General features: G+C 39.1%; 1 protein-coding gene across 1 annotated transcript in view; it reads right to left on the bottom strand.

The window, feature by feature from the left end:
* The window catches only part of GALNTL6 (polypeptide N-acetylgalactosaminyltransferase like 6), a 464,021-nt gene that overhangs the window by 32,566 nt on the left and 407,010 nt on the right, over nucleotides 1-24,445 (bottom strand). The window contains exons 7-8 of the mRNA XM_057419062.1: nucleotides 12,046-12,163; nucleotides 744-851 (exon numbers count right to left, since the gene is read on the bottom strand). Of these exons, the coding sequence (XP_057275045.1) occupies nucleotides 744-851; nucleotides 12,046-12,163 (226 nt within the window). The remainder of the gene's footprint in view (nucleotides 1-743; nucleotides 852-12,045; nucleotides 12,164-24,445) is intronic.

Genomic DNA, 24,445 nt, shown 5'->3' with positions numbered 1-24,445 from the left:
CTATGGCAATATGCAGATTTTAATACTAATGCCATTTTATAAAAAAACACCCCAAACCTTTGAAACAGAAAAGATTAAACTCAAGCATGAATAAATACTAGTATCTGCCCGGAAGCTACCTCTGTGCCATTTGTCTCTCATCTTTTGACATCCCGTGAACATCTCCAGAAAGTTGCAGAACATTTTCTCTTGAGCACATCATGGATATGGATGTGTTCAGTTGTCCTTCAGAAATGTCTAGAGGTCTTGCGATTTCTCACTCACAAGGCTCTAAGCTGGCTGTATTCCACAACCAGGTTTTACACAATAATTAGGCAATCACTCAAATCACTGTTACTCAGTCCTTTTGTCTCAGAAAACATCTCTTCTGTGATACTCTGCCTGTTCCATTGACCAATAGAAAATGTGCATTCAAATTGGTCCTGCTTGTATAAACTATGACTGGGAACACTGTGCAATTCGAGAACTATAAGCCTTAGGTTATTCCTGGGTTATGAAATGTTTCTCAGCATGAAACATGCTTCTATGTTGAGATGTCCAACCCTGTATTTTTAAGTTTCCATTTTATTCTCGGCAATTTTATCTCTGGAAGGCAGCATAACTTCAGCAATTACACATCTCATTTCAGAAATATAGAAACCCATTCCATTTTCCATTTTAATGGTTTACTGGAAACTAGTTCATGGGGAATGAGGAGAGTGATGGTGAATGAATACAAAAAACAGCAAGACCAAATTACTTACCCGTGCTAGGCTGGTTCCAGAAGGGACTTTATATGGGACATACTTCCTGTAGATATGCCCAACTCGAGAGCATGGAACATCAAACATGCCACCTCCACACATCCACACCTGGAAAGCAGTAAGAAGGCAAGTGAAAGAATGATTCCTGGAAATAAATGAGGCAAAAAGGGCATTTTAAGTAATGGGTATGTGAAAATGACACATCATTCTGTACTGACCCCTCTCACAGTGATAGTGGTGGCCTTCTCAGTATGATGATAACTGGGATTAGATAACATGGCAGACTTTTCTACCTGGAATCTCACTGTGCGAAAGCAGAGTATGTTGAAAATAAAATCATAACATGTATTTAGAATGCCTACCAATAGTCTTCCTGCAATGCAACCAAGATATTATTGTGTCTTGTTTTAAAACACCCAGGATGAAAATTTAAAGAAGGCTCTGTGAGTAAAACAGGCCATCAGTCAGAAGTAACCCCCCTGCAAAACCTGGCTTATTTTCTGAATAGTGAATACAGTGCTTAAATATTAAGGTGCTCTTCATTTAGTAAAGATTTTCTTTATTCTTTAGTAAGGACACTCTTCATTTTGTAAAGAAAAAGGGACAAAAATCAATTTACTTCTGATCAAATTTACATAACAGAGGAAGAAGAAAATGCCACTACATTTCATCATTAATACTTTAATACTAAAACAGATGGAACCATTTTAGTGGTGATCTTGGCAGTCCTGGGGCAATGGCTGGACTTGATGATCTTAAAGGTCTTTTCCAACCGAGTTGATTCTATCTGGAGTATACAAGTTTGATGCTACAGGTCTGAGCAACCAAAACTCAGTTGAGCTGCAAGTACTTCATGGCTCTAAAAATTAAGCTGTTTCCTGATAAACATCAAGTAAGATATTATTCACCTAGCATGGCTAGGCTCTACGAAGTGCATGTGAGAGCAAGGTTTCAGAGGAACTATGGCAATCATGCCAACCTATGGGCATGATTTTCTATGCTCTGGCATTTAGAGACACCAAACTCCAACATGGCTATTAGATGACTTATGTACCTTACTGACAACATTCTTAACTTTTTGATTTCAAAAAAAAAAAACAGGTTGACTTTGCAAATCAGAAAAATGGAAAGCAGCATCAAAACTATCCCTGAAAACCCCCAAGCAGAAACCTTCAAGCATCCTAAAACCAACCACCAAGAGTTAAACATTATTTCAGAGTAAAAACATTGGTATTATAAAAACTATTTCCTAATCCTGGATAAACAATTTCTGCTCCCCAGAAATTTAGAACAAAATAGCTGTTATTTCACATAGGGAACACTTACGGTCTCAGTTTTCAGCCTTTAGACTAAAACCAAAAACATTGTAAACCCCACTCCCAGTTTAAAAGAAAACCACTCCAAAGCTGGGAAAGAGAAAGGGCTTGTCCTGTCCATATCTCTTTAGGTGGACACATACATAGATGCTCATGAAACATTGCCATGAATCTGGATGAGAACTTAGGCCCCTGCATTACATGTATATGCAGGAATTTTAGCTCTGTGCATCTGATGCACTCTGGAGCAAAATGGCATGAAATCAGTTTGTAACTGAGGCTAAAGCAGAGCAGACTGCAGACAACTGAAAGTTTCACCAACAATTTCCATTCAGAAAGGAATTAATCCAAAAGTTGACACACTCTGAATAAAAGCAACAATAACCAGACTCTTAAAAAAAAGGTATCGGAAAATATGATGTGATCACAAGTACTTGGCATTCTACGTGATGCCTGTGGAAAACAATGTGCATCTCTGCACTTTTTTTACCATACAGTTCTTATTCTGTCTCTTTTGTTCTGTCCCCCAGCTGGCTGTAGCTATTGGCTTTTTGAAATCACAGGAAAACAAACCCATAAACTCCATTCATCTAAAACACCAGTGAAAATGGGCAAAAGTTTGGCATCTTTTGCTGTGCTTGCCTGTTTGTGTTACAGTGGGTATATCTGCTTGGTCCTGGCAGTGTGACCTTGGGAGTCAGTTTTAGTAATCTGGACATGTGGATGCTAAATACTGCAATATGGGACAACTTAGTGCGTGAGCATGACTTAAAGCATTTGCTGAAGGTAGCATGCTGCAATTCAGCCCCTGAGACTGACTGTGCTATATATGCTTGGCTTTGTCCTGAAATTCTGCAGACGTCCTTCCACAGCTGGGTACAACTGAGAGCTACTTGGGAAGCTGCTACTTACCACTTCCCATCATACAGTTAGCCAAGGCATAGGAGCTCTGAGTAGGTGCTCAGAAGAGGAGACAAGTTTTGCAGGTTAGTGGCACAGGGTAATAAAAGCAGCCATCCTGGGCATCACTCTGCCAAATGAAAGATGTATGTTGATGGAATCAGAAGTATTTCAGTACCTATTTCTGTGGTTATCCTGAAGTTATCTGTGAAATTATCCTGACCAGTCTCCTAGTGAGCACAGTCCTTCTCAGGACTGGTGGGTTGGAAACAGAGACCTCTGCCTCCATACCAAAATAGCTGATTACTGCCTGGAGCAGTCTAGCAATGCCATGTAGACATGACTATTATTTTCTTTTCAGAAAATATTTTGTAAAATTTACTTAAGGAAAACCTTGAAATCCTCACCCATTTAACCTCATGTCACCTAATTCACTGGAAAACATGTTCATAAACATACTAAAAAACTCATAAAAATTATAGTGTTAAGATAAGCTGGATAATGCCATCATTACAAAAAAATAGTTATTCACCTTTCTGTTAATATTTCATTTCTATGTTACATCACTTGTACCTTTTTTTAGCAGGAACGTCCTCTCTGTAGCTGTCTTCAAACAACCCAGTGCACCAATGGAAGTGGTGATCTATATTTACTATTTGTTCTTGGTTTTTAAACTAAGGTGTTATTTCAAAGGCTAGACAGGGTATTATAGTGATTAATCAAGGTTTCATAGCCTTCAAAGACTGGACAGCGTATGAGTTTGACGCAGACAAAGGTCAGCCATGGAAGTTTAAGAGACAAGAAAGCAGGAATAAATGTATAGGCCAGTATTACTTTAACTCAGACAGTGAGAGATGAAGTAGACATATATTGCATCCCTTCTAAAGCAGTAGGATACCAGTGAAAGAAAAGGGGTGGGGTGGGGTGATGCAGAGAAATACAACTAGATATGCTGAGGCAATCACATGTGGGAGGAAATAACACTTTGTGTTAGGCTTATATCTGATAGACATAAAACTTGAAAATGCTGTGCTGCACCTGAAGTGCACTGTGCAGGGTAATTGAAATGAAACTTGGCTGCCCTGAAGGACATTTAGCAGCTGTTCATGTTCATCTTCCAGCTTCAGAATGATTTTAAAGCATTTTTTTTTGTATTTTTCTGGGAAGAACAATTCTGGCAACTTTGTCTTTAAAATGTGCACTTTTATGTCACAAGCACTAAATGCATAAAATTGGAGAATGATTTCTGTGCTAAATATTACAAACCTCCAGTGTACCATGAAAGGAATTCAGGTGGTGTGGGACATTTGGCAAAATGATATCACAACACTGATGCCTCTCTGTTTATCTAGGAAATGAAACTCTCAAGATCGTTAATGTCTTCTCCTCACAAAAGCAATGAATCTGGTCTGAAGCTGAGGTATAAAAACCAAAGACAAAACCAAACAGTGCAATTTCAGCTTGGAAAGATCAAAAGAAGAGTAGTTTATACGTCAACTATATGCTATATCACAGCGTATCTTTACATACCTCCTTCCAACAGAATGTTGCAAAATCTTTTATAGGGATGGTTGAAAGCAAAAGGCAGGCATTAATGCAAGTCTTAAAAGAGATTAAGCTGTGGTTATGTAGCTTTGTTCCTAACTGGAGCTTAGATGTCACAGATGCATTTTTTTTTTGGCTCTGTTCTACAGCTCTCATGGGAATTTGGGTGAATCACCCTTTTTTCACACCACTGCTTTGTCTTCAAAATTGAATTCTCTTTGCACTTGTAATTTCCTTTTTCTTCTTTTCTTTTCTTTTCTTTTCTTTTCTTTCCTTTCCTTTCCTTTCCTTTCCTTTCCTTTCCTTTCCTTTCCTTTCCTTTCCTTTCCTTTCCTTTCCTTTCCTTTCCTTTCCTTTCCTTTCCTTTCCTTTCCCTTTCCCTTTCCCTTTCCCTTTCCCTTTCCCTTTCCATCTTCTTATTCCCCACCCCTCTAGTTTATGAGTGATTCAGCCTGGGGACAATCTGGAAAATGCAAATACTATGCATGCTAGAATGAGACTCCAATCCATATGCTACACTGTACTTGTAATTACTGTAGTAAGAGACTCATGATTTCTAGTCTATTCTAGATGTGTTGCTGTGGAACAGGAACATAAACATACAGCAAATTATGTAAAAGATTGAGGGAAGACTGAATAGATTTTGGATCAGGCTTCAAAGTAATTGAGAAATATACTGCTTCTGAGAGTCAGTAACAAGACAGACAACAGTGAGAGACACCGAAATGGATGGATAAAACAAACAGTAAACTGCTGGAAGAGGAACATAAAGTATGTCGTGGAAAGCTGTTAGCTTGGTGCTCTCTGCATTGTGCAAGAGGGATGGACTACAAATAGGAGAGATGTATTATCATAATGGGGCTGAAAAAGTTGTAGAAAATAAGAGTATGAAAACTACATCTGATTTTTCAGTCGCTATTCCTGAAATATAAGCCAAAAGAACAGATTTAGCAGTTGTAAAAGAGGAGAAAGAATTCTATCCTGACAATTTTTTCCATGTAGTGAGGATGTTCAGCTAAATGCAAGAAAAAAATTGAAAAATAGGATCACTGACTGCAAATCTGGAGTCAATGGGTTCACAAACAGGAAAACCATTTGTGGTGCAGTGGGATTTCCATCAAGGATATTAAAACTGTACCTTGTAAACTGGGAACTGATGATTGTGGATATTTGAACAATACTCACTGGCTTCTCTAAAATGCTAAGAAAAAAATGGCAATATTCCGTGTTTGTCAGTTCTTCATATAGATTACAACTGCGCTAACAAGTGGCAGTGCTCCCCGACTCCTGATCTCCTGTCAAGATTTCCAGCAGTGAAGGGAATTAAAAATGATGAAGATGATGATAAAGAAATGGATTAATAAACTTAGAAGTGTACGTTGGAAAACAGGGGTGAAGAGAATCTGGAAAGTGTGCCAGCACGGATACAGATAAAACAACTCTAGATACAGGTGACTAGCCTCAACAAAGCTAGGGTACCACTGTCAGAATTTTTGTTACAGCATGATTTATGATGCCTAAGGAACATCCAATGTAAAGGATTGTATTGAGTTTGCATGGCAAGGTTTTAGCAATGAGGGGATTACAGAGGTGGCTTCTGTGAGAAGCTGCTAGAAACCTCTCCCATGTCCAATAAAGCCAATACCAGATGTCTCCAAGGCATCTGCTTGACCAAGGCCAAGCCCATTGGTGACAGTGATAGCTCTGGGATAACAGATTTAAGAAGGGCTAAAAAAACCCCTGTGCACCTGCAGTGTCAGAGGAGTGAGACTATGTGAGAGAAACAGCCTTGCAGACACCAAGTCAGTGAAGAAGGTCAGCCTGAAGGGGACTGTGGCCCAGTGGGAAGAGCATGTTGGAGCAGGCTTGCTAGCAGGACTTGTGATCCTGTAGGGGACCCACACTATTCCTGAAGGACTGAACCCATGGAAGGGACCCACACTGGAGCAGTTCATTAAGAACTGCAATCCATGGGAAGGACTCGTGTTGGAGAAGTTCATGGAGGACTGTCTGCCATGGGAGAGACCCCACACTGGAAGAGAAAGAGTGAGCAGTTGTCCCTGAGAGGAAGGAGCAGCAGAAACAACACATGATGAACTACCCCAATTCACTATCTCCCTGTTCCGTTGGCAGGGAGGAGGTAAAGAAAATGGAGAGTTAAGCCTGGGAAGAATGAAGGGGTGGGGCAAAGGTGTTTTAAGATTTGGTTTTATTTTCTTATTACCCTACTCTGAATGGATTGGTAATTAATGATTTTTTCCCCAAGCCAAGTCTGTTTTGCCCCTGATAGTAATTGGTGAGTGACCCATGAGCCTTTTATTATATTTTCTTTTCCCTGTCCTGCTGAGGTGGGGAGTGACAGAGCAGCTTTGGTGGGCAACTGGTGTTCAGCCAGGGTCAACCCATTACAAGGATCTTCAGCAAACACAGGAAACCAGTATCTTTCACTACTCTATATTTTGGAGATTGTTACATAAATTTTGCCTAACAGATTTAAATTTAGATTTCCTAGATAGTGGCTTCAATGGTTATTGAGAAAAGACACTATTAATCAGGTCAAGTTTCACTGCTTTGCCAGCTTTTGCACGTCTAGCACACGCTGAACAGTGTCGTCAGCACGACATCATACATCTTTTTAATTAAAAAAATTGATTCTGAGGTTACACTGCCAAAGATTAAAATGCTGCACATTATTTCTTATGTAAAACTTAATCTAAGAAACTATTTAATGAAGAGGTCATACTTTCAGACATGGGCTGTGTCTGCTTCATCATCCACTGAATGTGCATATGTGTGCTCTGATTTGAAAAAAGCAGTCAGCTTATCAGCATGGCATCCAGTGCTACATTTGCTGCTGTCCAAGCAGTAATGATAGCAAGCAAGAAAAGAACAACAGAGAAATATGTTGGGTTTTGTAGCTGGGGAAATAAAGGTCAAACAAATTTTTAAGCAGCAGCTTTTTTTTCCTGTTTTTTTTTAACCTGTCATTCTGTGTTCCTGACAATGTAGCACCTGGAAGAATCATTCCTGAAGTCGAGGAAGTTTCCTTTCCTACTATGACACAATTTCAAATGTCACAGAAACATTATAAAGTGTACTGTATTTTGAAGAAACTTACTACATTGTGCTGCAGTAAATTTAGATTCACTGCAGGCTCACTCTCCCTCGTATCTTTCCATCAAACACCCATGCCCCTCAAACACATACACATTTATTTTTGCCCACACCACCCACCTTCTGTCCCTGTACAATGAGATAATGCAACCCTCCTCCCCTAACTTTTGGTTAGGACCGTGCTCTGCACTGAGGCCTAGTGTCTGTCACCCCAGGCCATGTCTAGTGGAACAGCAAGAGAAAACCATCAAAATTGACACTTTCCCCCCAAGCTTCCTATCCTGAATACCTATCCTAAATCTGGTTCGACCTCTTCCTGTCAGGAACTACTGCCTGACCCTCCAGGCAACCACTTGTCCTGCTAATGTAATTTTTAATCAGTCCTTGAACTCTGTCTTAGTGTCTTGAACTCATAAAGCAATACGGCTCTGCTATTCTTAGTGATTCCTTTGAGCTTGCATGGCAGCCCTAGGTCCAGTACCAGGCTTCAATTCCTTGTGTGTCCGGGGTTCACAGAATGCAGTAGAATATTACAGTGAGCAGAGCAGAGTAGTTGATATTAAGTTCATGATGAAGAAGCTAATAATTCCTTAAGTCAGAGGACTTTAGACAAACTATTTTATTGAGTCTAGCACAGACATAGCTATCATACTTCTCTGAAAGATCCAGTATCTCTGACTCTGTAAGCCCACACTTTGCACTCATGGCTTCCCACCTGCTTTATAGCAAACACTTCTGTAACTTGAGCTGTGGGGATGACTACGGAAGTCTCTGGTACAATAATATAGAGGCTTTTGGTTGAGAAGATGCTTAATAAGATCTTTATTTTTAAGTGATCTTTTCCCTGTATAATGTGTGAATGTTTGTGTGGAGTAAATTTTCATTCCAACATCTAATAAATTGTTCTCCAAATAAAATTAGGCCAGAGAATATCAAACATTTACTGTTTCTTAAATGTGCATTTTCCGCCAGTGAATTTGGACATATAAAAATGATATCTGACACAAACATTGTGAAAAATCTTCCTGAACATGCCTGTAAGCTTTACTTTGCATCAGAACAGTTGTGCCAATTAAAGTCATGCCACAGCTTACCTGGATTTTACAGTACCTGGACCTACTGTTAAAATGTTAAGCATAAGGGTTATAGTAGTTGTCCTGGGTTCAGCAGTAGCAGTCATGTTTCTCCTTCATCGTAGCTGGTGCAGTGCTGTGTTTTGACTTCCAGCCTGGGAACAGTGCTGGTGAAGCCGATGTTTTCAGTTGTTGCTAAGTGATGTTTACCCTGACCAAGGACTCTGTGAGGCTCATGCTCTGCCAGGGAGGAGGGGAAGCCGGGAGGAAGCAGAGACAGGACACCTGACCCAAACTGACCAAAGAGGTATTCCATACCACAGCACGTCATGCCCGGGGTGGGGGGTGACTGGGAGTTACCCGGAAGGACACGGGCTTCCGGGTGGGACTTGTTTGTTGGCGGGTGGTATCGTATTCTCTTCCCTTGTTATTTTCTCTTATCATTGTTGTCGTTGGTGGTAGCGGTGGTGATTTGTGTTGTACATTGGTTGCTGGACTGTTCTTGTCTCAACCCGTGGGAGTTGTACTCTTTCGATCCTCCTCCCTGTCCCTCTGGGAGCAGGGAAGGGGAGAGCCCCGGGGGGGTGGGGGGTGTGCCCTCGATTGCTCTCAGCCCGGCACCACTCACTGGGAGTGAGTGAACAAGCTGTCTGGCTAGGGTTTAAACCACGACAGTAGTCCGTCAATCTGTACAGTTTAAAATGCATCACTGGGGACCAAAAACGATCTGCAAGCATTCTGCACTCCAGCTCACGGAGCAGGGCAACCAGTTCAAGATGAACCAGACGCTACTTCATTTCAGGGAGCACATAACAGGACATGGAGTATCCTTCCATAACTACATCACTTCATTTGAATTAACCACAAGAATCCTCAGTCTGACACTGAGGTCATGTCATCAGCATGTTAATAGCAGAGAAATTGTTTACTTCTTTACCTTTATATTGCAGGTTTCATACAAATGGATCTCCAAGTTAATAACAAGATAGAGGAAAACCATAAAAGGAATAACACGTATGTCTCTGAGATTAAAGATCGTCCTGAAACAGTCCTCTAAATACAAACTTCCCACAATTATGGGACATTTCAAACAGGCTTCTTTTTGCAACTTCTTAACAAAAACCCATTATATTTTTACAAAATACTTAAGAATTGCTTAATCTAAGGGGAAATGTGTGAGAATAGCTAATCTGGTAGTTAGAGAAATTTTTCAGTCAGGGTACTCCAAATAATTATTTGCCGAGCAAAATCACATTTATGTGAGACATGGAATCAACACAGGGCACTCATTCTACCATGCTTCCAGAGGCCACAGATGTAAGAGGTAAGACATACCAAAAAGGTAAGACATAGATTCAGACCAATCCAAGCAGCTGAGGAAACTGAACCACACTGGTCCTCTGGCTTTTTCACTGACTTTGTGAATAAGAGAGAGATGGCAAGTCCACCATCCTTCCAAGTTTCATGAATTGAACTGGCTAGCTAACTTCTTGTCTTAAGATAATTGAATCTATAGCTACAGTAGAAACTGTTGAAGCAGAAGCCTTTCCCAAGCTGATATTGATGATTTGATATCATAAAAAACAATCCTTTCTGTTTCTCCCTTTTGCCTCCATGAGTTTTCTCTCCTTTTTTTGTCATTCCAGACCAAACAGGAGTCTTCTTTTTAAAACTCTCATCTGTTAAATTCTTCCAATAGAAAGTTATTTCTACTTGGCAACAATTTCTAAAGAGTAGTTGTTTTTTTTTCTTCTTCAAACACTAATAAAGTAGGACAGGGACCCTAAGGTCAGCAGATACTAATGAAATGAATCAGGAGATATGCCTGAAATGAGACCCAGTGTGACACAGCTGCCTCCAAGAAAACCTATCACTTGAACAAAGCACAGTGGGACAACCTAGTATCTCAATTTCCAGTGCTGTTACCATGGTTTCTATAAAAGGACAGGAGAGCATCACAAGTATAGTCTGTGATGATAAAAAAAAATAAATAATATCTGTAACATGGGTGACCTGTCAAAGACTACTGTGACAGCTACTCGGGACTACTTACATTTGCCTGTGAAACGATGTGAATGGACAGAAGGTAAATCAATATATTCTAAATACACTTTCTAGCTATTGGATTTCCTCTGCCTTCCTGTTTTATAAAAAATTATTTGGAGAAACATGAGAGTAGCACAGTTAATACAAACTATTCCGCTGTTCTTGATAACCTCTTTAAAGACAGCCTGGCAGTCCAGGATACACTGTATGTTTCGGTCAACAGAATGGCCTCAGATCTGTTGTTTTAATTGCTGTTGAAACTCAGATTCAGCAAGATGTATGATATTAGTCATGGCTGACATACTACATTTATTTACTAAGCTTTACACTACCGAAGTTTGGAAGTAGGTTAGAAAGATCCTGAAGCTAAATGAATTCTGATTTCAGTACCAAGCTTTATCCAAATGCGCTTGACTCAATTCATCTATGTCATGAAATTCTATCTAGTTACAGGTCTACTGCAACACAATAAACTCAGTTTTCTAAATTAGACATGTTAGTTCTCATCAAGGTAATCCAAATACTTATTTTACACTTGGAAAGTAACAGGACTTTACACAGGAAAGTAACATGTAAAAGCCAAGTAACTGATTTGAATACGCATGTCCACATAGCGGATATGAAGATATAACATGAGGATATAACATAGAGGATATGAGGATATAACGAAACCCCAGCATTTGAAAACTCCCTACATATTTTATCATTACAATACTTCAAATGCAATTGAAAAATCATCTGATTTTGAAATGCTGGTCTGTAGATAACAGCTCACAGCAGTGATTCACTGCCACTGAAAAGGGGTACTTTTGTCTACAAATTTATCTTTCCATTTCCATCCATTTCCCTGAGCTGACTCCAAGAGATCATACCTCCAGAGTTGACCAAACTTACTGATCTCAGCAGAAAATTATGCAGTTTTCTTTTTTCTGGATTAGTTCTCTGTTGGCTTATTGAGCTGAGCTCAACACTTGCACATGAAGTAAATGCAGCCTGAGAGAAGGAAAAGACTCTTCCACTTGGAAAAGACTTGAAGAAAGAAAGAAGGTAGAACTTCATTCTTTGATGGTAGTAAGCTACCACACTTTCAGTGGGAACTGCACTCAAAGTGATTTTTGTATGGCTTGTGGAGCATATCCTTATAACATAATTCTCTGTGAAAATATTGGGAATTCCTAAGGAAGAGTCTTATTGTACTAAATTAATTTTAGTTAAAAGACAAAAGCCAGTTTGACTGAAAGCATCTTGGTCATCAGTCCTGCACCCAAAAAGTAAGGAAGTATTGTATAAGGTGACTTGATGACTTACCTTAAAGGAGATTTCATACTGCTCTCCTCCCCATATTTCTAATCCTGGATCATAGCCTCCCAGCTCCCAAAACCATTTCCGGTTGACAGCGAATAGACCTCCAGCCATCACAGGAGACCTGAAGGATGAATAAAACAATACAAACAATAATGAAGATGTTTGGACTGTGTGTGTGTGCCTCTGTGAGTGTTTGTGTGAACTGCAATATTATGGAAGGCAAAGACAAAGAATACTGTAAACAAATGACTTTTACCTCTTCACCCCAAAATGTACTCTAGATGAGAAATAGTCAATGTGCTAGACACGTAGACAGACATAAAGCATTTGCTATGTTTCCCATGTTCCCCATGTTCCTGTTTATTCCATGAATAAACATGTGGAATTTATTTAAATTAACTCAGGCTTTTCCACAGATAATATAAAAAACTAATTTGATATTTAAAACTAGTTTTAGAGAATATTTAAGAAAAGTGCATTTAAATTTACAAGCAGGAATTTTTTAGTGGAGACTAAGTGTTTGGTTTTTCTTTTCCCTACCAAGACCATGTTTTTAATGCAGTAAATACATTGCCAGCTCTAAAGATTTAAATGTTGCTGACTGATTCCTTGAAGTTGTGGTGGAAGGGGGATGCAAAGGGATCTACACTGGACAGGAAGGAAACAACAGGCTGAAGAAAGTCCAACTCAAATGTGCAATTCAATCAATGCAGGTCAACACTCGCCTTATGAGTTCTAGAGCAAGGGGGGGAGAAGGAACACATTTGTGTTCACGGTGGGTCAGCAAGCTCCACACAATGCAACAGGGACCTGCATGGCTTCCAGGCAGTGCTTCCTTATCACAGAAGCAACATGAAACTGGATCCTATGCTGTATGCTTTGCCACACTGCAGCTCCTGAGGGAAAATTACCCCATTTAGGGGCATTTTTCTTCTAAATTACTATAGATGGTTTGTCTGGGGCTATGGAAGCAGACAGTACCATCCCTGAAGAATTGACTAGAAAATGAGAACTTCTCCCTTTGCCACTGATTCAGGATTTGGCAGTAAACTCGAGACTGGTTGGTATCACAGGAATCCATGCATAAGTTGGAATTTTATTAAAGAGGACATCAAGTTAATGGAATGACATCCTGCCATATTTTTCCTGTCATAACAATTTTTATATTGCTATATTTTATCCAAGCCAGTGGAGAAGATAAAACAGCAGGCAGTGTGTCCTCTGCCACCATTAGGATGCCAGTGAATCCTTATACGCATGAATGTTAGAAAAATGATTCTCTCATCCTCATTCATGGTAACAAAAAATGTTGCAGATATTTTACTTCTCACTTCTATACGATAGTCGTTAATATATACCCATTATATCTTTTAGATTGTATCTTATATTAAACTACCCATTCTCATGACTAGGAAGCTCTGTTTTGAAGAGATATCCTACTTTCCTTTAGAGATTATATTCTTAAAAGCACATAGAAGCTTTGTGAAACAAAGCTGCAATATTGTAATTGGCAAGGCCGTGCACTGTAACATACACCAAATGCTAATACTTTTTTACTTTTATTGACATTTAATCTCTCAAATATTGACTGTTCTTTCCACATATGAATAAATTAAATGGAGATTTTATTAGAAACCTTCCCCTGGGGATTCTGATTACTACAATACATTTTCAATTCATACTGAAGTAAATCTAATTACAACATGCCCTCTGTGACTTCAGGTTCTAAATAATCAAAACACAATGTCCTTTTCTAAAGATGAACTTGCATGGAGAATGCTTATAACTAAATTGTTACAGACAGAAGAAATGTAGTCCCAGAAATCACTGGGGAAATGCCGGATTTCTTTAATTTACTTAGGTACAATATCTTTCTCAAGCATTTCTCTTGGCACAGTGAATAGCCTCTGAAAAGCAATCCCTGCAGATGAATCAGATGGAAGATAAAGAAAAAACAGAGACTTCAAACTGCAAAATAATTGGCAGATGCTTACAAATGATACTTTATAACTAATCTGTAGATTTTCCAGTGCTACTACAGAATAAAGAACCTCCTTGTTATTTAGATGTGAAAGTTCAGAACATCTATGATAATTAGCAAAACTCCCAAACAATGACTGGAACAGCAGCAAACTCATAGCTCTTGAACTTATTTAAAAAAAATTATAAAGAAAGAAAGAAACAGCGTGTAATGTCCCTTCATTCATTCTTATTCTACAACATGTTCTGACATTTGTTGTTTTGCAGGAAGAGCAATGAAGAGGACAAACAGGATGGCTTTCACTGGAGCGCGATGAGCAATAAGCTGTGCGAACCTGACCGCTTGGCACAGGATATGTATTCCACTCCACACCACAAGCCTGCTGAACAGGCTTTAAACTGTCTCCAATATATGTCCAGTCCTACAATCATGACTGATATGAAAAGTCCTTTTGTAGTCAACAGGAACACTCATACAGATAAGAACTGCACTGAGCCCAAAGGAGAAGAATTAATCTCTTGTATAACGGCTTCCGTATAGAAATGTCAAGTACAAAGCTATGCTTGTAGAAGGAATTTTTCATGAGATGCCCTACTCAGACACTTAAGCAATCACACTTGAGCTGCTGTAGCATAATATTATGTGAGTAATTATAGTGGGAAGCTGTAAAATATTTTTTGTCAAAAACTTAGAAGGACAAAGACTCCCAAAACATCAGAAAGGCTGGAAGGCTAAGGCTGCTAAACTTAAAAACAGTTATAAAAACCTTACACATGAGAAGTTCTGCACAGACTCACTGACTATAACTAAAAGAACAACATTGCAGGTAAAAGCCAGATGATCCAAAAGCGATGCAAGAGGTCAGGCTGCTGTGCTAAGACAGTTTGTGGGAGTGCAAAAAAATACCCCAATAAAATTATGTTTTGCAATAAAAGCCAGGCTGAGGAAAGCAGGTAAATGGTTAATGTGAAAGATAGTTCACAAATTAAAAAGTGCACTAAAAGAAGTATAGCAGCAGCTTAAACTGTAGTCAGTGAAGAATTTTGTAACTTCTCGTAATTTACATGCAGAGGAAGAAAAGAGATAATCTTACCTATGAATTTTCAAGGTGAGAGAATGACATACACTTAAAAGGAACATGAAGTTACTTGCATTAGAAACAAATGTGGTATATTGCAAACAAATGAACTACATAGCAGGGTCTGGAATCATTACACTGCAAGAGTGATACATACAGTGGAACTAAAGGATTTGAGAAAAGGAAAGAGGAGCTTTGACAGCATGCAGAAAGACACTTAGGAAATGAAAATGGGAAAGCACTTGTGCTAGATGACAGGTGCAGTAGGTATGCTGATGTTGAGACTGGAAGATTTCCAATGCATGATACATCTATTCAGTGTCATATGATGAATGTTTGTGTCACCTGTTATTCAGTGTAAAGAATTTATTACACTGTGCATTGATTATTGTTAAACTGAGATGCTGCTGCAGGCAGGGGTGCTTTGCAAAGCATAGGATAGAAATCATCTGCCTGAAACAGGTGAAATTTGGTCATTATAACTGTATCCAGTGAATGCCATATTGCACTATGCATCTCTTTGTATAATCCAGAATCATTAAAGGCTCTGTGCTGAACTGCTGAAGAGAAATGCATGAATGCCGGAAAGAGACATCCATCTCATGCAGGATATGTTAGACAAACTGACCTTCCGTGCCAAACCAACTGGCACAGCGTAAAAATCCTGGGGTAAATGTCAGCTGGGGAGTCAGTGCTGGGTCATGCCGACCTTGTGGAGTCAGGGAGGTGATAGACAAGGAGGAAGAGGCCACATTGCTGCTGGCAGAATGACAGTCCCAGAAATGACAGGTGAGCTACTGAGTGCAGCTTTGAGCTGGGCTTGAGCACTTTTTTTAGCAAATTTCAATGTCTTGTTAATCAAGGAGAGTGCCCCTCCACCCTACTGATACCACATAAGGGCACCTCAGAAGAGTGAATAAATTCAAATACCTTGTCTCAGTGGTTACTGCTCCCAGGGCTCTCTGCAGCGATTCCTGATACTGCACCAAAGCTTCTTAAAACAAATAGCAGAAGCTGACACTAATCCTAGATAATAAAAGGTTCTAACAAAACTAAAAACTGTACTCTGTGTATGTGTAATGTGAGAGACAGACTTGGTCACACACTTGAAGTGAATGCAGAAATAGAAGAAACTGAAATTAAGTTGCTCAAATGTCAAGCAAGTGATGTAGATTAATAAAATAATGACAAAACCCATGAAATTAAAGGTTGCGCCAGCTAAAGATAAATTGAGGGACAGATTATGTGCCGTGCATAGAAAAAATGTTGATGCAGCCAGAATGACTATGGATTAGACTTACTGATTTTTCAAGAAATAAAATAAAAAGCAGAATCTTTTATATACTTCACTCTAGAACCAAGTAGATTTAAAAAATGTATTTCTAAATGTACTGACTTTTTACTTTTAATATATCTGCAAGACACTGTTTTCTCTTCTATCCATTCTAACATGAGTCACCTCCATCTTTATAAACCATCAAAATTTAAAAAGTAAAACCTGTGACATTATCCTATAGGATTTACTCTCTCTTTTTTTTTCCCACCAAGAACAAGTGTCCAGTCTTTTGAAGAATTTCATCTTTGATGAATTTGTGCCCCTATCTGCACCAAATAGGTTTTGCAAATCACTGCATTATTACTTCCTTAGAGAGTCTAGAAACAGAATCTTAAAATATATGGCTGATAACTATGTAAGGAAAAGGTCTGTCTTAAAGTCAATTTGGTCCCCATAAGAACTGTCTCCACCCTGGTTTATTCACTGTACATTCAAACCTGTCACCACAGTACACTGTAAATTGCCAGCTTGGTTTTTTCCCCTCTGCTAATGTATGTAACTCTGACGTCCCAACTATTTACAGTAAGGTAACCCAGCAATTTTCACAAAGCGAACAGAAGCTACTGTCACACAAATTCAAATGTATAGAGCTGTATTCCATTTTGCAGACTCCTTCTATATATCCATATGGTTTCGGTAATCTGTATTCTCTTATTAAACTATTGTATAATTTTATTGTCAGTCTTAAGCAGTTGGGATACTCTTATGTTAATTTCCCTTTGCTATATCTTTCTAAAAAGTTGATAGGTTTAATACAGATGCATGCTGTCTCCATCTTACCTACCGTAAATATGCATGAATGTTTCATACATTTCTACTCACTGGCATCCAGTCAACTATTTTACAAGTGATAATTAAATTGTGAGATAACTGTCCTGTAAGAGGCAGAGCACTCTTGTGTTTATTTCTGTGCTAAATATTCTCCTGATTTTTTCCCCCAAACTTTCTAAAATACTCAGTCTAAAAGAGCACTCAACCACAGGCTAGCACAAAATAGATAACTTTGCAATGATAAATATCTTGCTTTTTAACCAGCTCCATTCAAATTCTATTCAATGTTGACAACAAAATTATTATCTTTTCCAGAGCAGAGCTGCATTCAGATTTAGCAGAGTTCCATTATGTTTTAAAGTAGTATCTTTCCTGGACAACTCAAACTTGTGAAATGCTAATGTGGCAGAAGAGTGGATATGTACCCAACAATACCCACTAGTGATACCCACTATGACAGGCTGTGACAAAGTCATACAAGCTTTTCCTGACGCGTGGCTACTTCCCAGCACAGAAGGCACTATTATGCAGGATAGAGAACAGAGCTAATTTACTTTGACTGGTACTTTTGGAGCCTGCATCTCAACCTAATCAACAGTCTCTCTACTAAAATCACAACCAGGCCTCATCTTGATGCTAAAAGTGGCAAATTTTTCATGACCAGCAGAGTTCAAAAAGTTTTGATAAAAATTTGCATTCTTATGTAGTAACTGTTGTTGGAGAGCATGACCAGTTAGTTTCCTTACATGAAAATTGTCTCAGTGACATTTTACACTTGAAGCTTAAAGTATAAATTTTTGGCATTTAAGCAAATATTCTTAAAAGTATGAAAAAGAAAAAAACATCAGGCTTAGTTTTCATGCAACCTATCAGTTCAAATCATAATTGTGCTGAAACATGTAGCCGCCAAGTCTATATGGGGACTTTCGAGTCCCTATGTAGCTATGTTTAATTTGTTAATGAAACTTTAGTTTGGGAAGTATTAAAATAGAACCCCATTCTTCTCCAATGGACAGCCAGAAAGTCAGCTGCAGAGAGTCAGTGACAAAGAAAGCTCTGAAAGAGCTTGAGGTTCAGTTTATAAAAGTATTCACTGTGATTTCATCACATGGTTTCTTTGCATATTTTTCTTAGCACATTGCTAAACTCCATTGAAAAAAACCCTGTGTTGTAAAAGAGTGATGAGTTCTTATGTGGGTAATGATGTTGAGGCCCATTTAGCCTCCCCTTTCATATTTAGAAAATTAATGAAGCTGTAGAAGAGGTGTGTAAGTTGGGTAGAGATGGAAACCTCTGAAAAGAAGACTTCCCCTACTCATAAATCAAGGGAAATCTATCTGAATTATTGCTAGAGGAGATCTACAAGATTCTAACTAAGAAGGCAAATAAGCAGAAACAAGCATTCTGAAGCCATCGTACAGTCAAAGGTGTTCAGAAGGATAAAACTGAGGAGCAAAGTAACAGCAAGTCATACTAAAGAGACCAGCAGTTTTAAAGACAGAGGCCTGAATGCTGTAAGCAGGAAAGGAGAGTTGGGAGCAGCACTTCAGCTGAGCCACATTCATGTCATGAGGGGGATGGATCTTGGAATTAGGAGTTAAGATGCAGCAAACCCCCCTTCAGCCTATTAGTAGGAAGTGAGTAAGAACTGCCAGGGAAAACAAAAAAAAGCCTCTAAGCAAAATTTGAAACAAGTCTATCGATTTAGCACCTTTTCATATTGAGGGGTTTCATTTATATTCAGTGTTGTCCCTTGAAGATGTAATATTTGAAACTTAAATGTAGAAATAAAGATTGATTAGAGGCAAAACATTATCAGCCATTCCTAAAATAGGAGCACTTCAGCCCTCCTGGGTTTTGGTAAGCGTCAGTTTGAAGCATATTGAAAACTAAACACATTTTAAAAAAGTATATAGTCTTTCTCAACATGTCTAGATTCTCAACTACACTAGATTCTGCATTTAAAGTTAACCCAAGATGAGGATTCAAACAGATAAGCAGTGTTTTGCAGAGCATAAGAATTCGGGTAGTGTAGGAAGTCACTCTGTTTCTGATTCTTGTGGAAATCCAATTATTTTGATTAGGAAGGCACAATGAACCTCCTACGATCATCTTTTGCCTCTGGGTTATTATGAAATATGAAGCTGGAATTTTAAGACAATGCCAATACTCTACCCCAAGTATACATCTTACTTTTAAACAGGAAAAATCTGTTCAAGCTAACAAGGAAATCCACGTCTATGGAACACTTAGGTACATGCAATCTCATTTGAGATTACACTTCTATTTTCAAATAAGGAACAAGGCCGGCAGCATATCTTTAAATTATCCATCCTGACTGCACAGTGACTCCATCATCACCCCCCTTACATTAGGGAATAACAACAGTTCCTTAAATTCCACCACTATCTGTTCTCTCAGAATATATAGGGACAGGAGCTGAACAAAATTACTGTCCAATTACTACGTTATCTTCCTCTGTTTAGATGTAGTGGTATAAACCAGGGAACTGTCTTACATTTCCAGTGCTTACTTTTGCTTTATTGTTTTACTTAAGCCTAGTGTAGCATCATAAGTACAGTTTTCTCAATGAGAAATTTTAAAATAAAGATGATGATTCCTCTTAAAATGTTGCTGCTGGCCCAAACACAAGTTTTTATTTCCAAAATAGCCTTTTAATTCAGACCCCATCCTCCCAACAGGGATTCTTGGATAAATAATAATAACAAATCCAACTGGTAAGCAGTCTGCTACTAAAAGTTACAGGTTATTCTGATTAGCTCATTTGGATTACTATAACTCTATGACTTTGATGTTTATAACTCTAAACCACTATGTGTTTATTCTAAATTAAAGTAGATTTTAAAGACATTACAGCTCAGAAAAATAGTTCTGTATATAATATGCAAAAGTGACTTCACAATAGGATCACAAACTGCTCCAGGAACAGCCTTTTTTTTTGCATAGCTGACACCTTCCAGCACAACCTCACAAGCAGACTGGGGCAGCTGGACCACAGAGTGCTCTGGCAGCACTGCTCACCCTAGCCTCTGCTCTGCAGGCAGGACCAGTGGGGCTGTGTCCATAGGGCCTGTGTTGTTTCCTGTGCCATACGCACTCCTCCACAGGGGTTGCTAAAACAGCTGCTTGGATCTTTTATGGATGCCAGGTGAGGAAAAGAGGCCATTCTAACCCTCCCCCACTCCCCCTCCCCCCCCGCCTTTCCTGCAGTATTTCAGGCTGAAGCTTATTTGTACAACACTGAATGATTCAGGTGGCCAAATGCGATGAGTTAGTATTGAAGCACTGCAAGGAAATGGCAACCCGGTTTTCAGCGGGTTTTCTTTTTTGTTCACCCATTTCTGAGTTGCAAAATTTTAAATAAGGGGAAGGATAATCACAATAACCTGCTCCTGGCTTTTTAGCAGAGTCTTTTAAAATACTGCTGCCTAGCATGCTGATGGAATCTCCTTTTCTTCAGGGTCCCACAAACTACCCCTAGTGACTGATTCAAGCAGACAGAGCCTTTACACTAGGCTAAGTGGATGAGACACACAGTTAACAATATGGCCTGTGATCTGCCATGGAGCTGAGGATTCGGATGTATGTTATTCCTTTGATCAGTTCTTCAGTAGTACTGTCAGCAGCTGCCCCTACTCTACCTTATGCACACACATTGCTTCAAAGGCAGGCAGGAAATGGGGACAAAAGATAATTTTAGTATTTTATCTATGTCTGTCTTTGGGGGTTAATGCAGAAGCTTGAAATGATTACATGCTGACAGGGAGGAAGACTGAAGCCTGTGTAGCCAGGCCACTGGTACAAAAAGGAGGTCATCCATTTGCAAATGATCCAAGATTTCAAGACCATTATCATTCAGTTTTAGGAAGGAAAAAAAACCCGCTTCCTGAAGGGGCAAATATGCAGACAAATATATTCTGGGACCCTGGAAACGTGCTCTTAGATGTATGACAGCTATTTATTAAAGCTTTATAATTTGTTGTGCTATCCTATTACGAAGGGTAATGGGGAGGGCAGGCACTTCACTACAAAGAAATTGGATTTTTCCTTGTCTGCACCAGAGGCACAACAATATTTTCTTGTAAAAACCGTGAAACAGCGAAAGCAGTTTTTCAAAAATGGAACTGACAGAAAAAACACTGGAAAACACTTCACACTGAAGGATGAAGGAGCTGAAAACTGATGAGGTTGAGCACTTCATTGTTACATGACTGCACCTGCTTTTAATTTCATGTTGCTGTAAAGGTGGGCAGGCAGGCTGTAGAAACCCAGAGAAATGAACCTTCTGGTTTTATCACCAACTGCAATAAAATTATGCTGTTCGTCTAATTTCTCAGTCTTAAACCATGGAAAAATGGTAAATGTATGTTACCTTCATCACAGTGTTAAGCAAATACTACAGAGTATTAAGTACATTGCTTTCCTGCTGACTCTATATGATATGGTCTTCTGTCTGTTGAACAAATTATTTTCATTCACATTTTTTTAATGGATTTTCACATGGGTTTTTGATTAATGATGGATGTTGAACAGAAGTTTTCTTTCAGCTGCTCACACTGGTACCCATGCTTTTTTCTCAGTTAGTTCAGAACCTCCTAATGTGCTTGAATGGTTCAAATTACTCCTGATTTATTGAACTTTGCATTTGAAAGGCATCTGAACTTTCAGCTGTCATCATACTGCTTAATCAGCTAGCAATTCCTACCTAAGCTTTAAGGTCAGGTCTTACATGCATATGTATGGGGGCAAACAGCCAGGAGCTTGCTCTGTCCTATCTCACAGCTGGTTTTGCACTACCTTGGGACTGGAAGCTTTGCTGTGTTGGTGTGATAATAAGTACGTGCAAAAGCATAGCACATAACCCTGAAGTGGAGCTGACCTGAAGCGAAGCAGCTCATGAAATAGGTATGGCAACGTGTGGCTTTCTTCAGTAATACTGTAGACCTATATAAGACTATTTCTGTTCCATGAAAGCCAGTTCTGGCTTATGACCCACAAAGTTTATTTCTGATTGCATTTTACAGGAAAGAGAATTACCTATTTTGTTGCATAAGAACTTATTCAAATAATAATGAGGCCTGCTATTTTCATATAGCTGGAAGGTATAGTGCTGAGAACAGCAATAAGAAGGGGAGCTCTGGTAGCAATTCAAAAGCAGTTCCCCAGAAGTAATCCTCCCTCATACGGGATAGGGCTGGACTGGATACACAGTTGGCTTATGGGTGACTCACTGACAGAGACTGCAGTTCCTTGCAGGCATTCTGCCTCCCTGATGCAGAGGCTTACACAGTCCAGATATGTTTGTGCAGCATCATCCTACTGCCTGCCATGAGATAGCTCAAGGATCAGGAGGGGTTCCCCTAACCTATATGTATGCATGATGAAAATACTGCAAGAAAAAATTGAAAACTGAAAGTACTGGAGCTGCGTTAACCCAAATCCCAAGACTCCTGTTTATGCTTGCTTCCAGGAAACACCATTCTTTCACATTCATCCAGACTAATAGTACGCAGATAAAATAAATAATATGGTTATTTTAAGAAATATCTGAAGAGTTGAAGAAATCTGGGGCAGTCATCCCTGAAACATTTCCAAAAAACTGCTAGTGAAAATCCTATTGCTTCCAAATTAAGTTGGAAAGCACACAAAAAGCATATCAAATCCTGAACTGGCAGGAAGGTAAGGCAGACAGTAATAAGGACTCTTGCAACTAACATATAAAGGCTTTACTGCTAAGAGTTCACAAAACCCCCACCAAAAAAAAAACAAACAATAGTAAAAAGCTCAGAACATAAAAAGAAAATTCTTAAAAACAAAAAATCAGAATAATCTTTATTAGAAAGTGCAGCTACCAGCCCCAGTGAAACTGTCACTTTATCTGATCTGCTCCGTCACGGTCACATTCACCACCATGAACAAATGGACTCTATATTGTCTAAATGGGTACTGACAGATAGTCTTGTTAAATAGATGATTTTCATAGGAGGGAATTGGTAATACTGTTATCATTTTACAGACTACCCAAAGATGCTCAGTCCTTCTGATCCAACAGATTTCTTAGCTCCTCATGGAAACACTTCAAAGATTATCATCAGTGGCTGCCTTGAATCCACTTTTCCCCAGCTTCTCGGCCTCAAATGTGGAGGCTGTCCTTGGGAGTACAACCGAATCTCTCTAAGAGATCAAGGTGCTGCTGTACCCATGTTCAGTGCCAGAATGTAGGTGGGCTTCACATCTCAAGTCATCATTTTCCCTAGTGCATCAAACTGCTCCATCTGCCCAAAACCTTCTCACCACTTTAGCCCTGCAGGTATTTACATCACCTCTGTATCGCTCAGTAATCTACCCTTAATCTTTGAGACTGCCATCTGTTATTCAGTAGCAGGGTCAGCATGGATTATGCTAACTGAATAGAAGTATACCCACTCTGACCCTGACCTAGCTCATTCCCCATCTCTTCCCTGGGAAACTCCGCTAGCTCCCCTGAGAGGGTTCCCCCCTCAGGGGACACTTCTCTCTGTGGCTATGTAAGCCAGGAAGCATGGATCTCATTAGCAAGTTGCACTCCCTCCATTTATGGCAGTCCTTCCTTTACTTTCATATACAAGGGTATTCCCTGACAACCAGCTAAAAAGAAACGGGAATTATGATGCCATAAACGGCAGGATAATAAATCTGAATACTTTGCTAATGAATACATTTTTAATCCACTCATTTCCAGCTAGCAGAAGAGAAGAGAGCCCCTAGAAACTGTAGAGAAGAACAGTAATTAGGTCAGTCTGACATTTGTTGTCCTATGCTTGTGAAAATATTTTCCTGAAAACTTCAGTTATACAACAACATATAACCAGACTTAATACACACAGTAAATTGTTGGCTGTCATTACCAGTAATAAGAGAGAAGAGTTATAGTTGCAAAGCAGCTGCTGTAGCATTCAGCCATATTCTGCTGGCAAGAAAATAAAACTAATGAAAGATTTAAAGGAATTATGTTATGCATGAGCTTTCTCAGACAAGCAATTTAACACAAATTGCAAAACACAAATAAGTACATTATAAAGCACAGAATTGCAGGTCAAAGATTGAAATTATTAACACTGAAAGAATCACTTTTATAGCTTTACTTCTGAAGCAGCGCACAGGATGCCATACTTCTAAATCTATGCTTATGAATAAAGATAGAACAGAACACTGCAAATATTTCCCCCTCATAACT

Source organism: Pezoporus wallicus, unplaced genomic scaffold, assembly GCF_028554395.1.
Source record: "Pezoporus wallicus isolate ANWC-B61680 ecotype Strahan unplaced genomic scaffold, APGP_CSIRO_Pwel_v1 contig_2384, whole genome shotgun sequence".
Classification (NCBI taxonomy): Eukaryota; Metazoa; Chordata; class Aves; order Psittaciformes; family Psittacidae; genus Pezoporus; species Pezoporus wallicus.
This window is presented reverse-complemented; position numbering and strand designations above follow the sequence as displayed.